This window comes from Letharia lupina, assembly GCF_014066315.1.
Source record: "Letharia lupina isolate WasteWater1 chromosome Unknown contig_8, whole genome shotgun sequence".
Classification (NCBI taxonomy): Eukaryota; Fungi; Ascomycota; class Lecanoromycetes; order Lecanorales; family Parmeliaceae; genus Letharia; species Letharia lupina.
The window spans coordinates 884,815-901,437 of record NW_023502977.1 but is presented as its reverse complement, the minus strand read 5'-3'; the positions used below and the strand labels follow the sequence as shown (position 1 = coordinate 901,437).

Here is a 16,623-nt window from a genome sequence, read left to right as displayed (position 1 = left end):
AGCCAATTTCCCCAACGCTATGGCGCTTCGCAACCATGTCTGTTCACCGACAGGATTGCAGAATATCAAGAGCCTGAATACTAGCAATACTCAAAGGTGTGCGGGCAGATTGCCCCAGATCAGGAGGAACCTTCGACCACCACAAGAGACCAGCCATTTGGGGCTGCGCCATTTGCGAATATGATATGCGCAGGTGTCTTAACGCCACCTCCAACTGGTTCTGACGAGTGTTAACTTCAGAGTAAAGCAAGCTCTCGGTCGATCTCCCACACAGAGGCCAGATTTGGTGCGACGCTCAGTAAGACACTGGAACGATTCAAGGCGCAAGATCTTGGCAAGGCGTACAGGACGAGGCCTTCACGCAATGGTAGTCAGACGCAGTCGAGGACTAGGGCAGAAGATGCTGCAGAGGTATTCAATGCGTTCATGAGCTCAGATTGTGGGGACAGCGACGAGAGCGAGGACGAGCCTCTTCTACATCGAAAGATTTCTGCGGATAGGATAGACCAGCACAAAGCGGCGAACAAGGCCACAAACCCCTCGACTCGTTTACGAGCTGGTGCAACATCCGGCAGAAAACGTGCAAAGACAGCCGGTGGTGACTCAGCGTTGATCGTTCTGGCGGTCGATGACCAGGCTATCAAAAAGGAGCATAGCCCCAGTCTTTCGCTATTTCCAGAACAGTCAGAGCATCACCCAAGCCCAAGGACTCTCGTTGTTACTCCTGAAGCCGAGCAAGTCCCAAACTTTGGGACCGAGACCATTGCAACGCCCAAGAGATCCAGCTCAGCTCCGCTCGTCACACCTCCTACTATCACCAAGCGCCTTCGCCTTACGGATGAGAACTTGGAGCACTTGGTACGTTCATGCAGTGAACTGGTAAGGGGACGAAGATAATGTGATTGGACGTGGAAAAAGCCGACACGGAAAGGGGCCTACCTCTCTGGGCGAATTACCACACTCTAAGGGTCATATGCGCTTTCTGACCACGCAATTTGGCAGTCATCTTTGACATAGTTTTCAAAGCATCTGCAGATACAATGGTCTCAATCTTCTCGTTCTCGGACAAATTACTCGCTCCACCACCCGGCTCACGCATCACTTCGCAGCCTATATCACGCCAGACCGACGTTCCTTGGCCTTCCTCGACGATCCACGCTTTCTCTACAGGAGGTGTTATACGTTTGCCGCTGGCACGTGCAAAGGTGGCTACCTCGAACGAGACGGACGGCGGTCTATATGACACTTGCTAGTGTTACCGGCTTTGACTTTGGTAATGGCAGCTGCAAGATCTTCGTTCATTAGTGGGCCACGTCAGCAAACACTGGCTCGAGCAAAAACTGGCTCGTTCGCCATTCCACTGGAGATAGTTTAGCAAAGGAGGAGGCAAAGGCTGCTTCAATGACTGTCGGTTCAACTCAAATGCAAAGTACAATTTTGAGCAAACGCTCAATATTATCTGTAATTTGACATGAATCGGCTAAGGCTCTGATACCCAGTGAATGCTCAATCCCAAGCCTGGTGCTCATACGGTCCTTCAGCCGTCATGACTAGCGTCAGCCTCTCCTAAGCTGAGAAACTTCTTAAGAATTCAGGTCAGTGAGATTGTGTTCCCGTGCGTAGGATCCCAACATGCACGACAAATCCTGAGCCATCCTTTAGCTCATCAATCAAATGATCATCAGGCATCTTCCACACTTTGAAAAGCTTGTGAAAAGCTTTTAGCCAAGCTACGAAAACCATATCAGAGCGTAGTTGCTGAGCGACTATACACAACGTCGGCTTCTCAGCCGAGCATGCGTTGGCCAATTGGCATATATCAGCACATGTGCGTACGAAAGGATCGATAAGTGACTCGTTGTAAATGCAATCGCACGCTATGACGGCATCAATGGCTTGGAACACCTCTGCTGAATCTGTACCCATCATTGCAGGTAAATTTGATGCCAAGCTGGACTCCCAATCCAAAGCTAAGACCTCTATCTTGCTCCTAACGCGCGCACTGCCATTGCTAACTTGCGCCTTGCCATGATGCTTGGCAATACTGGAGCCTGAGCCTGTTCCTTTCGGACTGTTGTCCTCAATGTTAGCCTTCAGCAACTTGAAGACGTACTCTTGATCGGTGGCGATATATCTGCCAATTCGGCGGGCCAATGCGATGGCTACAACGCCAGAAATGCCAGACCCCAGCTCCAGCGCTATCGAGCTCTCGTCAAGAACAGACAACCGAAACAAGATATTGCTGTTTGATGTGATCCACTGCGCAAACAATGGTGTGATCTTCCATACAACAGCGCCAGTAGTGCCCCCTTCTCGATTGGACGACAGGAGCGTGGGTGACTGTCGGATATTTAGGTCCCTACCAGAGACAGTAATCTCCAGATTCGTCGCTTTTGCGTCCACAAAACCGAGATCCTGAGACGGGAGTTTCTGGGAAAATAATAGGAAGGATTCCTCCTCTGGATCACTAACATCTTCTCCAAGGAATGAGAGCAGATCTTCTAGTGGCATTGCAAACAGTGAAGTGCTTTCAATCTTGAAAAGACTTCCCGTCAAGATGTGTAAGCAAGAAGAAAGTCGAATGATCAGAGAATAAGAATGGTCGTTTGGGTAAAGTGAATAGAATAGGGAGGTGAGAAACTTCAAAGGGAGAGTCCCCAAATGCTGGGAGGTGTAAGGTCTAAGGTTATCACCGGTGCCCTGTAGGTAGCGACACAGAGCCCGCCGTCAACAAATCAAGAGACATGACACAATGTATAGCAATAATTAAGACAGTCTGAAGACGAGATAAAGAGAAAAATCAACTTCGTACGAACTCGACATGTTCTAATATTACGATATTACGGCGAGTCGAGGTAAAGCTACGGAGTGTTGAAAAATTACATCATCGGAAGTTCGGAACCGAGGTACGCTTCAGCGGGCACCTACTTTACCTGCCACCAGCCACGAGTCTCGCCGTAGGCTGCACCATCACCGCAACGGCTTTTAGTGGAGAAAACAACCCTTTTCATATACACATCCTTCATCATAACGAACTCTCAACATGTCGAAAAAGACTCAACAATTGCAGCCGCGCATGTCCCAAAGTGGTCCCTTCACCGTCGAAGCACCCGGTTATGAGCCTGTCAAGGGTGAAACAATACCTCGAAGACATCCTGACTCCAAGGACAAGCTGGTCACTACCCCCTCGGAAGATGTCACAACCATCTTTGATATCTTGAAGCGGAGCGCCGACAGGTTCGGGAATGCCAAAGCCTTAGGCTCAAGGAAGTTGGTCAAGACCCACCATGAGACGAAAAAGGTTAAGAAGATGGTCGATGGTAAGACAGAAGAGGTCAACAAGGACTGGTCTTTCTTCGAGTTGAGCGGCTACAGCTACATCAGCTTCAGCGAGTACGAGAGGTTAGCTCTTCAGATGGGGGCTGGTCTACGGAAACTTGGAATGATCAAAGGCGACCGCTTGCAATTGTTTTCAGGCACAAGGTAAGGCCTTCTATTCTCTTCATGCACGAGCAACTTTATAGCTAATTATGCTCTTCACAGCGCCCACTGGCTTGCCATGTCACATGGTGCAGTCTCACAGTCAATGCCAATAGCCACGGCATACGATACATTGGGAGAAGAAGGTTTGAAGCATTCTCTTGTTCAGACAAAAGCGAAGGCTATCTTCTGTGATCCACATCTACTCAAGACCCTGGTCAATCCTCTGAAGGAAGCAAGAGAGATCAAGTTCGTGATCTACAATGGAGACGGAGAAGTAAAGGAGGAGAACATCAACAAGCTGAAGAGCACCTACGATTATCTGACAATCCTTAGCTTCGAAGAGTTGAGGCAACTTGGCGAGAACAACCCGGTGGATCCTGTACCCCCAGCGGCAGACGATCTCTGCTGCATTATGTACACATCTGGTTCCACTGGTGCCCCAAAGGGCGTTCTCATCAAGCACAGCGCTGTTGTCGCATCCATTGCTGGTGTGACTACAATCATCGGCCAATACATTGGACCTGGAGACAGACTGCTTACATATCTTCCTCAGGCTCATATTCTAGAATTTGTCTTCGAGAACGCATGCTTATATTGGGGCGGTACCATGGGCTACGGCAGTCCCAAGACACTTTCCGATACCTCCGTGCGCAACTGTAAGGGAGACATCCGCGAATTCAAACCGACCATCTTGGTGGGTGTCCCAGCGGTCTGGGAGTCTGTGAAGAAAGGTGTCATTGCCAAGGTGAACCAGTCGGGCATGGTAGTGAAGAATCTTTTCTGGAGCGCGCTTGCTGCAAAGAGTTTCCTGATGTCTACCGGGTTGCCAGGAACAGCAATTCTCGATTCTGTGGTCTTCAAGAAGATCAAGGATGCGACTGGTGGTCAGCTGCGTGTCTGCATGAACGGGGGTGGACCCATCGCAAAGGATACCCAACGCTTTATCTCTCTGGCCATCACTCCCATGATATCGGGATACGGCCTTACGGAGACAACTGCAATGGGCGCTCTGAACGATCCTATGCACTGGACCGATAACGCTCTGGGAGACATTCCATCTTCCGTCGAAATCAAACTTGTTGACTTCCCAGACGCCGGATACTTCGCCTCCAATAATCCACCTCAGGGCGAGGTCTGGATTAGAGGACCTCCTGTCTTCCAAGGCTACTTCGAGAACGAGAAGGAGACAAAGGAAACCCTAACCGATGATGGTTGGTTCAAGACGGGCGACATTGGCGAATTCGATAAGAACGGACACCTCAGAATGATTGACCGCAAGAAAAATCTTGTCAAGACTCTCAACGGTGAATATATTGCTCTTGAGAAGGTTTGATACCCTAGCCCTTCAGATTTGAGTATTGACTAATTGGAACATAGCTGGAGTCTATTTACCGTTCCGCAACAGTAGTGGCCAACATCTGCGTCTATGCTGCGACCGACAAAAATAGACCTGTTGCAATTATCGTGCCCGCTGAGCCGGCTCTCAAGAAACTAGCGGAGGAGAACAGCATTGAAGGCAACGGCATTGAAGACCTCGTTCATAGCAAAAAGTTGAACAGTATCGTGTTGAAGGAGATGCAGGCTGCTGGCAGAGGTGGTGGATTGGCTGGCATTGAGATCATTGACGGCGTGGTCTTGTCCGATGAAGAGTGGAACTCAGCAAATGTAAGCACACCGGTCTCGCTGTAAACTGAGATGGTCTGTACTTACAAGCTGGTAGGGGTTGACTACAGCTGCACAGAAGATTAACCGTAGAGCTCTTGTGTCGAAGTATCAGAAGGAGATTGACAGGGTTTATGCGGGGGGAAATTGAGAATACTGTTGTCCTCTCCCGATTCTTTATTGCACCTTGGGCTTGCAGTCATCAGCGGTGGGGTTTGGTGGGATTGCTAAGTCCCTTATCTTCCTTAGCAAGCATTGTGATGATAAAATGAGCATAAAGCTATAGCATAGTGGTAGCCATAGGTAGATTCTACGGAAGTATATGGCATTTATTCGATCGTGCTTCCACTATACCGCCTAGCTCACAACAACGGTATCTTACATGGCTCCTAGCCCTCCGTGCTATGGCTACCACAGGCGGCCCATTTGGAACCCTGTTGGCATGTTCCTGTTTCTAACCAAATCGGCTTCCTGCATGAAAGCCTCTTACTCAGCTTGCTTGACATCGCAATCTCGACATTTCGCGTTCTCCAGTGATCAATCCACCCTCCTCACTCTGGGTAGCAAATCTTTCAGACCTTCCTTGTCCTTCTCTGTAGGCTTGAGTTCAAAGAACTTTTCCGCTTTGTCTGACAATAGAAGTCCAAGCCCCGCCCAAGCCATGGTCCCGAGGCCAATGTAGACGCGTGTTCGCGGCTGGAGATTGCGAAAGGATCTGTGGGCTTCTCAGCAGAAGCTGCGGGACCGTTGATTCGAGGAATGAAATGGGGAACTTCGAATGGGGACGTACTGCCAGAGTGACATCGCGAAGTCGTATCAATTCATCGTCTCGGCCGGCAAGAAAGGATGGATTATACTAGTAGCAGGAAGTGTATCCTAGGCGGGGTGACTGTGGTCAATGCACTTGATTGATCGAAACAGCTATATTTGGGAGACAATCTGAAGTCGAATTTGAAGAGGCGGGCGATCAAAGAAAGTTTTCAAAAAAGGTCTAGTTCAATGCTATGTAATATCTAGGCATGCAGGCACCAGAAATCCAGATGCACCGCATATCGCTCATATAATGGTATTGCGTGACCCAATCCACGCCTATCAAAAACAATAGTATCCTATGCCCCCCAAAGCCGTCATACCTACACCCATCCACCACCATTTATCAGCATTGACAGGCTCTCTCCGTTTCCTCAGAACGCTCTTGTTCAAAGGCTCGACGAAACTATCCATATCTTCGAGAGTCCGCTTTGCTTTCCCTGTGGATGTAGCTCCAGCGCCGGAAGCACTAGCCGTGGGGTTCAAGGTCTGAGTCGGTAGCATTTCCGGTGGATTGTAGGCGAGATACATGGGGTTGAGAGGGGAGCCATCGGATGCAAAAAGATTGAGGCGCTGAGCTTTACTATAACCATCTACGACAACTTCGTAGTCCTATGATAGCGTGAGTGACTTTGTTCACCGGTAGCAAGGGCTCCAAACTGTTGACTGTACCTTGAAGAGTTCGAATTGATTGTAGCGGGTGAATATGGCATTGGCATTGTTGCAGGGATCTGAAAGCAATTGGCGACCATCGACTCCAAATGGTGTCAGGGTGAGAGAGCCATTTGCATTTTTCGCATATGTGCCGTGCTGCCATTGTATGACGCCTTGCGGGCACGAAGGGTCGCCAGCTAGAGAGTAGTTTAGAGCTTGCATCAACTGAGCTGGGGTGGGCGATCAACAACGCACGATTTGAAATGGCTCTGTAGTACGCCTCCTCGTAATGGCCGTCATCGGTAAAGGAATATGAAAAGCCTGTCAGAGCAGGCTCAAAGATTTTCTCGTTCACTGGGTCGTAGAATCCCTGCTTTTGTCAGTCTTGCCAAGTTCATGCACTCAGCGCGACTCTTCTTTTATAAAACAGCGGAGCGAGTAGTAAACATCGCGAAGAAAAGCATTACACTTACTGGTCCAGTGATGACGCTCCTCGATTTGGTGGTCCATGTTCCCGTTAATTGTGGATCTGTCTGCGCGAATATCGAGTATATAAGCAGCGCGCTCGCGGCCAGTGATGACCGTAGCGACACGATCATGAAGTATGGGGTGCTGGAAAGCAAGTAGATTTTCTAAGGTGGACTCAAAAAAAGGGTGCTGGATTTAGGGTGGACCTATTCCTTACATAATTCGTCCAAGAGTTAGAGCACAAGTCGGAATATTGGTGGAATAATACATTACGGTACATAAGTACCTTACATAACGTGAAGTACAGTAAAGTCAGGAGGAAGGCTGAACGAGGGAAGGGGCGTTATCGGCCAGTCGGGAGCTTAATTCTCTAGTGCGTGAGCCGCATATCAAAGGGTCAAAATAGAAACATAGAGTAGAGCAATAGGAATTACCAACGTTCGCACTTTATGTGAGACTTGAATGGTAGAGGATATTGTGTATATGAATGTGAGATCGTCAAATCAGAGTACATGCATTGGACTGCCTGAAATACTGCCCTCAAGACCAACGGACGCTCATACTTAATGACTGCAATCTGTCATTGGCATACGCGCCGGAGATGGCCGGACTACGAGCGGCGAAGAAGGAATTGCGAACACTGATGCGCCAGCGACTCTCACATGTGTCTCCTGAATCTCTCAAACAGCAATGTCTGTGGAATGTTGGAATCCTCATATAGCCCGGTTTGCTGATTTTTGGTTCCAACAGCTGCTGCTGCTACGGAAATCTTGCTTTCATTACCAGAATATAAGAAAGCCCAGTGCATTGGCGTTTATCTATCCATGCCTAAAGGTGAATTGGTCACGACAGCTATTATAAATGATGCTCTCCGACAGGGTAAACAGATCTTTGTGCCCTACATCTACCATAGCAAAGTCCAGGATTGTTCCAAGTCCTGCTCTACAATGGATATGGTATCTCTGTGTTCGAAGAGCGACTACGAAGGATTGGAGCCTGATGCTTGGGGCATTCCCTCCGTAGCAAAGAATTCAATAGCCGAGAGAAGTCGAATCTTGAAAGAGTCAGGGAAATCTTCTGGCGCCGTCTCACAAGATTCCGCAAAGAGCGAGACGAGTTCGAGAAGCAGGAGCACAGAATCAAGAAGACTTGACTTGATTGTCATGCCTGGAGTGGCTTTTGATAAAGGCCTAGGAAGACTTGGGCACGGCAAAGGTTTCTATGACTTTTTTCTGGAGCGTTACCATGATTTGAAGGTTTCTCTGCTCGGAGAAGAAACAAGGATGCCCTTCCTCGGTGCGTGCCAAGGGGTTTGAACCTCGAACCCGGTCATTCTGAAACTTACTCATATTCTTCTAGTCGGACTCGCCCTTGATGTGCAGCTGTCGCCGGACGAAATTCCTACTGATGCTTCTGATTGGCGGTTAGACGCATTGGTCGTTGGTGATGGTTCGGTCATTCGTAAATAAAACCCCAGCAAATCTAAATGAGAGAGACAATTCGAAAAGCTTTCTCTTGGAATTCCTAAGGAGCCTTGCAGTTATTTCGACATGTGAATTCTCCAATTCTCCGCCGTTCACCTGATTACCAAAAAATTTATTGTAGGGCCTGGATTAGAGACACGTTATCTCCTTTCAGAAGTATCTGGCCTTACATTGAATGTTAGCGAAGGCTCACAAAGCCATCTTCTGGAAGCATCTATACCTAATTCCCTGCGCTTCTCCTCCTCTGTCTTTGTAGCTTGCTTGACTTCCACTGCATCGTCTATCACCAGATTCATGAACTCATCGAAGCCCTGTGCCATCTTTTTTAGCTTGTTCTAGCCCCGAGCTTCATAGCAGATTATACCCTAATCTTGCCCTCTATTCGGATAGCCAGCTGCTCAAACAACCATATTGACACAGTCGAGCGCTGCTGTAGGAGCTTGAATATGAAGTTGATCGGAGGTAAAAGGACCTTTCCTCTTCCTCCTCCTCCACCTCCTCCACGGCCGGTCATTGTGCTTTCTGGCAGTCTTCAGGATCTCGAGACGCCGGAGTGTTCAAAGATGGGAAGGGATATCCTTCTCTTATAGTGATCAAAGTCACAGAGGGTCCGAAGGTAGTAAGGTGTTATGCTTGTATCCTGTGCTTTCCAGATGCAGCTCAGCTCAGTGCTTCCTTTTCAAGTGTAGGACCGAGGCGATTTGGGATTGCGCAAAGAAGGCGGGCCGAGCATTGATCCGCCGCAATCGGCATTGAACAATTCAACGCTAGCATTACCTGTACAATATTACGATTCTTTTACTACTTCACTCTCCTCATACCGCCATTTCTTCTTCTCGATTCACACTCAGACCTCTTTACGTCTATACCCATGCGCGACTCAGCTGTGGACGTCTCCGAGAATATTGCTCCCTGAAAATACAGCATCGAAAACAACAGGGTCTGCAGACATGGCTGCTTCAGGAGCAGAAGGCTTTGCACCGGTACTGGCAGCTCTGTCTACTATGCAAAGCAACGCCGAACGCTCTCAGAAATCACAAGCGCACGAGTATCTCGAGAAGTTCCAGAAGTCTGTACGTCGAACAAAACCTTCCTCGCTCCATTCAGTGAACCATACTGACGTTAATGTAGCCAGGAGCTTGGTCAACGACACATTCAATATTATCTACCACGGACGCCACGGCAGAAGCAAAGCTGTTTGCTGCGACGACATTGAAAGGAAAGGTAAACGATTCACAGAGGAATCTGCAGGTGCTCGTCTGACCATTCACACAGATTACGTATGACTTAGATCAGCTTCCCCGACAATCTCTTCCAGCTCTGCGAGACTCGATTCTCAACTTCCTGACTACCTTTCGTGATGGACCAAGGCCCATACGAACGCAGCTATGTGTGTGTCTAGTCAATCTAGCCATACAGATGATAGAGTGGAAGGATGTCCTGCAAGTTGTAGGGTCAACCTTGGGAAACAGCGGTGGCGACTGTGTTCTGGATTTTCTCAGAGTGCTTCCCGAAGAAGTCACCGAGGGCCGAAAAATCAACTTGACAGTATGTGGGGCCGAGACATCACCAGCTTGCAGCCAAACAGCGTCGGCTCTGCGTGCGAGAATTATCAGTATCTAACGAATCACATCGCTCTTAGGAAGAGGACCTCACGAGCAGAACGAAGGAATTGCTGGAAGACAACGCAACTCAGGTCCTCAGGCTTCTGACCCAATATTCGCAATCGTCTAGTAGGTTTACAGGTCAGAGAGCTAGCATCTTCAAATACTGATTATAACCCAGCGAGTGCTGCATCAAATCCGCATCTACTGGAATGTATTTCGTCATGGCTGCGAGAGATCCCGGCTGCTGATGTTGTGACTTCCCCCCTTTTTGATGCTGTTGTACATGCACTCTCCGTAGAAGCATCGTTTGAGGCCGCGGTGGACTGCATGTGCACGATTCTCAGGGATACGCGCGATGTAGATGAGTCCATCGAGATCATCCAGCTCATATATCCACGTTTAATGTCCTTGAGGCCACGGATAGGGGAAGCCGCAGAGTCAGACGACGAAGACACCTTCAAGGGTCTCACAAGAATGTTCGCCGAAGCCGGCGAACACTGGGTCGTCATGATTGCTCGGCTGCCAAATGAGTTCAGAGGACTCGTCGAAGCTATCCTGGAGTGCTGTGCCAGAGACACTGATCGGGACGCTATAGCCTCAACCTTTCTATTCTGGTACGAATTGAAGCAGATGATCACGCTCGATAAGTACAAGCCGGCTCGGAATCAGTTCGCTGACGTATTTGCGAGACTGGTGGATATCATGATCAAGCATTTGGAGTATCCAAAGCCAGGAGGCCCAGACGAAACAGATCTCTTTGATGGAGATCGAGAACAGGAAGAAAAATTCCGAGAGTTCCGACATCAAATGGGAGATGTCTTGAAAGATTGCTGCGATGTTATTACCGTCACGGAATGCTTAGGCAAAGCTTTCAGCTTAATACAGCAATGGATCTCTACCTATGGCGCACAAGCTACTAACACGAAGGTCCCCCACTGGCAGGAACTCGAAGCACCTTTATTCAGCATGCGAGCAATGGGTCAGATGGTATCGCCAGAGGAGAACATTGTTTTGCGCCAAGTGATCCCGCTGATTGTCCAAATTCCCAATCATGAAAAATTGCGCTTTCAAGCTATCATGGCTCTTGGGAGATATACTGACTGGACAGCTCAACATCCAGAATTCTTGCAACCGCAGCTGAATTTTGTCATTGCCGGGTTCAAGCATCAATCGAATGAGGTGGTAAAAGCTGCTGCGCTTGCCTTTCGCTTTTTTGGCACAGATTGCAGAAGGCTCCTCACAGACCACGTCACTCAACTCCATGACTTCTATGAATCTGTGCTTGACGAGCTTCCGCCGGCAAGTCAAGAAGAAGTCACTGAAGGAGTAGCCTGTGTCGTCTCGGCGCAGCCGTTAGACAAGATCTATCCTATGTTCAAAGCCTATTGTGACCCCATCATCAAGAGGATGATGTCTCGAGCCAACGATGCTAAGGGCGCAGAAGATGAGGCAGCCAGATTAGCCGTCGCAGGTAATCCCACCAACCTCTACCGAAGTGCGGTGAACTGTGCTAATCAAGGATTCCGACAGATTATGTGCAACTCATTACGATATTCATTCAACAAATCCAGCCATATGTCTCGCCTTCGCTGGAGAACCCAGCGGTGAAGTACTGTCAAGAGATCCTACCGGTCATGTCTGCAATTGCGGAAAACTTCACCAGCTCTACACCAATCCTCGAACGCGTCTGCCGATGCTGGCGGTACATGGTTCTCTCGTATCGCACGGCTGTTCTTCCTTTATTGCCTACTCTGGCTCAACAGCTAGCATCTGGCTTCGAAAATTCGCGTCAGGGTTGTTTTCTATGGGCAACGGATTCTGTTCTTAGAGAATTTGCTAACGGTGCCGAATTCGTGGAGGCCTCCACATCACAAGCAATCTACAGCTTTTTCGAGCAGCAAGCTCTTGCTTTTCTACGGATAATGAACGACCTGCCCCCTAGCGACTTACCCGATGTCATCGAGGATTTCTTCCGCCTTCTCATCGACGCCTTAATCTACTACCACGGAGCTCTGCTACCTGCTCCCATCTGCTCTCCCATTTTCTCCGCCGCCATCAGTGCCCTCACCCTCCAGCAAGAAGCTCCTCTAACGGCGACCCTCCACTTCCTTCGCGACTTCCTCAGCTACGGCACTGATCATCCCAATTCCTCCTCTTTTGATGAAACCTCTAACACAGCGCGCGTCATCAATTCTCCAGATATACAACAATGCGTCAAGCGCATGATTGCTGAGGAAGGAGAGGTGCTCACGCAGAGAATCCTGACGGGGATGATGTTCTCATTCCCCCATGACTGCTTTCCCGACGCCAGTGGGGTTCTGCTTACGCTTTTCGAAATCATGCCGCAGCAAGTCGCCATCTGGGTGAAGGGTACCATTGGCATGTTACCCGCAGGAACGGTCAAGGCGGGGGAGGGCGAGCGTTTGATGAGTTCGGTGGGCATGAAGCTGCAGCAGGGCGAGGTGCGAAAGGTGCGGGTGCTTCTGCAAGATTTCACCAATTCCTACAGAAGAAGAAACGTGGCGCCTAGGGAGGGTCTCGGCAGGCTCGAGGCTACGAGATTCAGATTTAATGGGTAGATCTTGTAGAGTAGAGGCATAGAGCGTGGGGCATTGTGTCTTTGGCATCAAATGCAAGTCTGATATGAGGATCTTGGAACATCTCATTATGATGTAGCATAGATAGGACTAGGGGGTGGAGTGCACTTACCTCTTCTTACACATAGCTTCATTTTAAGCCTATGCCAAGGGCGCGGAAGATGGATCACAGTACGGGTGACGGCATGTGGGCTCACTGATGATTTTACGGTTTTTGTTATTGCTCATGCTAGCGCCCAAAAGAGCCGCCTGATAGTCCATTGAAAGACCGCGCTCTTGCTGTCGTGCAACGGCTTCCGATGATACAAAAATACCACATCAACATCGTACATTCCCAAGGAACGATGGAACGCCTCGCTCGCTCGTAAGGTCGTAAAAGGAAACGAGACCACTTGTAGCTTTTGTCAAAGACTTAGATCTTTGCTCTCTTCTGCCGCCAACGGATCATGTTCCTCCTTCGGCGTTTCCACAATAGCGCTACCGTGCATTGCACCATCTTTTGGCTCCCCAGTCATGCTTCCCAGGTGCTTGAGCGTCCCGTGCTGCATGGTCGGGCTGCTGCTTGCTGGCATCTCTGTTGCGGGTTGGGATCCCTTCCGTCGAGTCAAGTACTCGCCCAGACTGACCTTCTTCTTGATCGGACTTGGCTGCACGAGGTTGGAGGAAGGACTAGAAAAAAGTGAAGGGTAAGATACCGAGTTCTGAACAAATGGCGACTGGGGTGCAGCAGAGGTAGGAGTCTCAACGAGAGGAGTATTTGAGGCAGAGTCTGTGGGCACGGATGGCTTTGAGGGCAGCTGCACTCGGAGGTCAATTGTACGAAAACCATTGATAGGCCGAGACTGCTCGGCTGCTGCCTGCAACCCATTCGAAGGCCAAGGCGGAGGAGGCTTGAGCTCTGCAGTGTTTGAAGGGGTGTACAATAAAGAGTCCGTGGACGCATGCACCGACAAAGATAGCTGTCCAGAACCTGCGTCTTGCATCTCGGTATCCTCATGTAACTGCGGAGGAACGAGTTCTCCGCAGTCCCCGTTCGCCTCTATGCGAGTTGGATCATTTGTTGAGGCCCTCCGACGCTCTTCGAGCTTTCCCCGATCTCTCTGAGAGCGGAGCAGAAGGCGCTTCGTCAAAGACATGTAGGGTTTCTTTGCGATGAAAGGAGCGCCCAGCGGCTGGTACCAGTCATCTTCATCATCGCGATCAGTCTGCATGGCAGTGCTGACATAGTTCGGGCGAATGAGTGGAGACAGTATCGAGGGTGTGTTGGGCTGAGATGATCGCTTCTTGACATGGGTAGCAGCACCAGTTCTTGGCCTGGCATGTGCATTGGAGGATGTGGTTGTTGGAGATCCGGATTTCCTGCGCGGAGTACTTGCATCTGCGTACTGAGGTTTCGTGGATAAGCTAGGAGTATTTGGATGAGAAAAGGATGTAGCGATGTGACCGAGCTGCTTCTGTTCCGATTTTTCAGCGGATGACAGTACTGCAGCGTTGAAACGGGTGCTTACAGATGTGCCAGCAGAGGGTGTATTAACATTTGACCCGCCACTGTTCCTTTTTTTCTTCTTGTGAGCGGGCTGATGCTTATCGTTCTCAAGCTGCTCAAAGTTTTTCTCTAGTGCAGCAATCTTCCTTTTTTCCCGATCGGAAATCTCTACACCAAAACCTATGTCGCCGGAGGCGTTGCGGGTGGGTGTCATGTCCTGACTTGGAGAATGAGACCCAGATGAGGATCGTCCGCCGTCCTGTTCGCTACTGGCTCTGCTATTCGCTCCATAACCGTTATTTCCTTGCAGTTGCTTATGGATATGTCCGTCCCTTCCTTTCGCGATGCTTGTACTCCGCTGGTCGTAGCGGTCGAAAGCACACTTGGAGGAATCGCATGCACAGCCACCAAACTCCCCCAATACTTTGGCCGTCCAATCGGTAACATAGTCCTCTTCAGCGTTAACGTCGCCTTCCATCTTCACTTCGTCTTGATTGCGGTGATGGAAGAAGCTTCGAATATGCTCGTCCAAGACCCATCCTATAGTCAATTCCGTCCCAGAATCTAGATCTTTCTTGGCGACAAAGCAGAAGTGGTAGTCACAACCGTTCTCCAAGAATGTCCTCATACTCAAGTTAGGATCACAACTTCTCCGTAGATAGCGACAGATAGTGCCCTCGGAGCGCGTGTCTATATAGATGGGAAGTCTTGGATGAAAGAAGACGAATGGAGCGGGATGACGTAGGTATTCCCATCGATTGTTTGGATCTTGGATGTAATGCTGCATATGGCCAATCTTGCCGCGGAGTTCACCAACTATGGAATCTTTTGGCTGGAAGGAATCTATGGTGAGATAAGTCCATCGGGGCCGTCGGCCACCAGCTACTGTGCTCTCTTCCTCCCTGTATTCCTTATTAAGATCAGGTAGAGGTATCGAGTCCAGTGGCTGCTCGCAGCGAATGAAGACATCTTGAGGCGTTAATCCATTTGTCGCTTCCCTAAGTAGCTCAACATCGCGAGACCAATGGGACAAGTCTCGCGTGATGCTGATGTCATTGAGAAGATTTGTTTGCATCGGTGTATCCCCAGGATCATTATCGTAAAGGCTCAGGAATTGGTCACTATACGGTTCCCTTGCGTAATCGGTCGGCGAGTGTTTGCCGTGGACCTTGGACGGACTGTGGACGGTCGACCCGGACCGCTTGTGAAGATGTGAATTGGGGTTTTGCGACAGGACTGGGAGCTGCATGGAATGCGAAGGCCGATGGTTGGTCTTGGGCCTTTTGGCAGGCAGGTGTGGATCGCGCGGACTCTGGTTCGTGTTGTCGTCGAAAAAGTCTTGGTCGTTATGATCCCATCCATTGATAAGGAGCCCATTGGATTCCGGCCCTCTAATCTTCTTCTTGTGGCTCTTTGCTGCGTTTTTCTTGACTTTTCGATCGCCTGGGTCGAGTTCTTTTCGCCGGATCCGCTGTCGCTCGATGGCACCTTTTGCATTGAGCGATCTCGGTTGGCATTCTGCGCAAAAGTGATCGATGACCTCGAGTTCCTCTTTCGTGGGCACATTACCGTGCTTATCGTAATAGTAACATTCAGTATGCTGCCAAGTGTCACACAGGTCACAGTACACGGTGTTCCCATCATCCTCTCGAAAGCCGCAGATGCACTTTATAATGTAGTCTTCAACCTCATCACCAGGCGCATGTGCAGAATCTTGTGGATGCGCAGAGGTTGAAGGCGCAGACCCAGCAGTTGTCTGGACGGAGGTCGCAGTGTGCGTGTTGGGAGAAGGATCGGTCATACTATGGCAGACAGAGTCCCCTTAATTCATGAGAATGAAGATCGAGTCGTAAGAGGTATTCGTGGCCTGAGTTGCATGACTCAAACATGCGAGACTACTAATTTATCACGGACTCCGTACACTTCTAGAACTTCGGATGGGTCATCCAGTGGTTCAGAGGTGGCTCCCTCGAGGGCCGAGGACAACAAGAGGCTTTGTAGGCCAGAGAAAGGTGCGTGGAAGGATTCCTGTCGATGAGTTTCATGAGAAGACTGGAATGATTCCAAGAAATGAGACTTTTTGGATGTTCCTTCATAAATTGTGGAGAGCAAGGAGTATGGGCGCGCAGACAGCCTTCTGATCGCGAGCGAGAGGCGGTTTGGTTGCCAGTAAATCAAGAATCAAAATTGGCGTTAGAGCCAGCTTTCGAGAAGGATCACGGGAATGGATACGGAGGTCGAGTTATGGAAGAGGGCAGCGTGCGCCGCAGTGATAAAAAGCGAAGGAAGAAGAGGAAAAAGGGAAAAGGGAAGGGAGGAAAATCTAAGAAAAGAGGGTGAAAGACGCTTTGTCCAAAAGCAGCTAAGCGGCA

At 49.5% G+C, this 16,623-nt stretch overlaps 8 protein-coding genes across 8 annotated transcripts; 4 read left to right on the top strand and 4 right to left on the bottom strand.

Annotated features, from left to right (window-relative positions):
* Positions 1-19: 19 nt before the first annotated feature.
* On the top strand, positions 20-875 carry HO133_010083 (uncharacterized protein; the record flags this gene model as incomplete). The annotated part of the gene is given in 3 exon segments (XM_037300939.1): positions 20-96; positions 243-858; positions 873-875. 3 exon segments carry the CDS (start codon positions 20-22, stop codon positions 873-875), a joined length of 696 nt encoding a protein of 231 aa, XP_037153756.1.
* A 721-nt stretch (positions 876-1,596) lies between these two features.
* On the bottom strand, positions 1,597-2,511 carry HO133_010082 (uncharacterized protein; the record flags this gene model as incomplete). Its single annotated transcript, XM_037300938.1, has 1 exon — positions 1,597-2,511. The coding sequence occupies one exon, from the start codon at positions 2,509-2,511 to the stop codon at positions 1,597-1,599; it is 915 nt and encodes a 304-aa protein (XP_037153755.1).
* Positions 2,512-3,043: 532 nt separating this feature from the next.
* Positions 3,044-5,296, top strand: HO133_010081 (uncharacterized protein; the record flags this gene model as incomplete). The annotated part of the gene is made up of 4 exons (XM_037300937.1): positions 3,044-3,483; positions 3,544-4,810; positions 4,861-5,148; positions 5,204-5,296. 4 exons carry the CDS (start codon positions 3,044-3,046, stop codon positions 5,294-5,296), a joined length of 2,088 nt encoding a protein of 695 aa, XP_037153754.1.
* Positions 5,297-5,682: 386 nt separating this feature from the next.
* On the bottom strand, positions 5,683-7,208 carry HO133_010080 (uncharacterized protein; the record flags this gene model as incomplete). Its single annotated transcript, XM_037300936.1, has 7 exons — positions 5,683-5,774; positions 5,830-5,860; positions 5,936-6,001; positions 6,283-6,567; positions 6,628-6,806; positions 6,865-6,979; positions 7,083-7,208. The coding sequence occupies 7 exons, from the start codon at positions 7,206-7,208 to the stop codon at positions 5,683-5,685; spliced, it is 894 nt and encodes a 297-aa protein (XP_037153753.1).
* Positions 7,209-7,678: 470 nt separating this feature from the next.
* HO133_010079 (uncharacterized protein) lies at positions 7,679-8,546 on the top strand (the record flags this gene model as incomplete). Its single annotated transcript, XM_037300935.1, has 3 exons — positions 7,679-7,769; positions 7,828-8,373; positions 8,437-8,546. The coding sequence occupies 3 exons, from the start codon at positions 7,679-7,681 to the stop codon at positions 8,544-8,546; spliced, it is 747 nt and encodes a 248-aa protein (XP_037153752.1).
* Positions 8,547-8,673: 127 nt separating this feature from the next.
* HO133_010078 (uncharacterized protein) lies at positions 8,674-9,075 on the bottom strand (the record flags this gene model as incomplete). The annotated part of the gene is made up of 3 exons (XM_037300934.1): positions 8,674-8,726; positions 8,782-8,872; positions 8,926-9,075. The coding sequence occupies 3 exons, from the start codon at positions 9,073-9,075 to the stop codon at positions 8,674-8,676; spliced, it is 294 nt and encodes a 97-aa protein (XP_037153751.1).
* A 436-nt stretch (positions 9,076-9,511) lies between these two features.
* Positions 9,512-12,747, top strand: HO133_010077 (uncharacterized protein; the record flags this gene model as incomplete). Its single annotated transcript, XM_037300933.1, has 6 exons — positions 9,512-9,634; positions 9,693-9,785; positions 9,837-10,109; positions 10,204-10,294; positions 10,347-11,639; positions 11,699-12,747. 6 exons carry the CDS (start codon positions 9,512-9,514, stop codon positions 12,745-12,747), a joined length of 2,922 nt encoding a protein of 973 aa, XP_037153750.1.
* Positions 12,748-13,169: 422 nt separating this feature from the next.
* HO133_010076 (uncharacterized protein) lies at positions 13,170-16,052 on the bottom strand (the record flags this gene model as incomplete). Its single annotated transcript, XM_037300932.1, has 2 exons — positions 13,170-14,219; positions 14,274-16,052. 2 exons carry the CDS (start codon positions 16,050-16,052, stop codon positions 13,170-13,172), a joined length of 2,829 nt encoding a protein of 942 aa, XP_037153749.1.
* Positions 16,053-16,623: the final 571 nt, after the last annotated feature.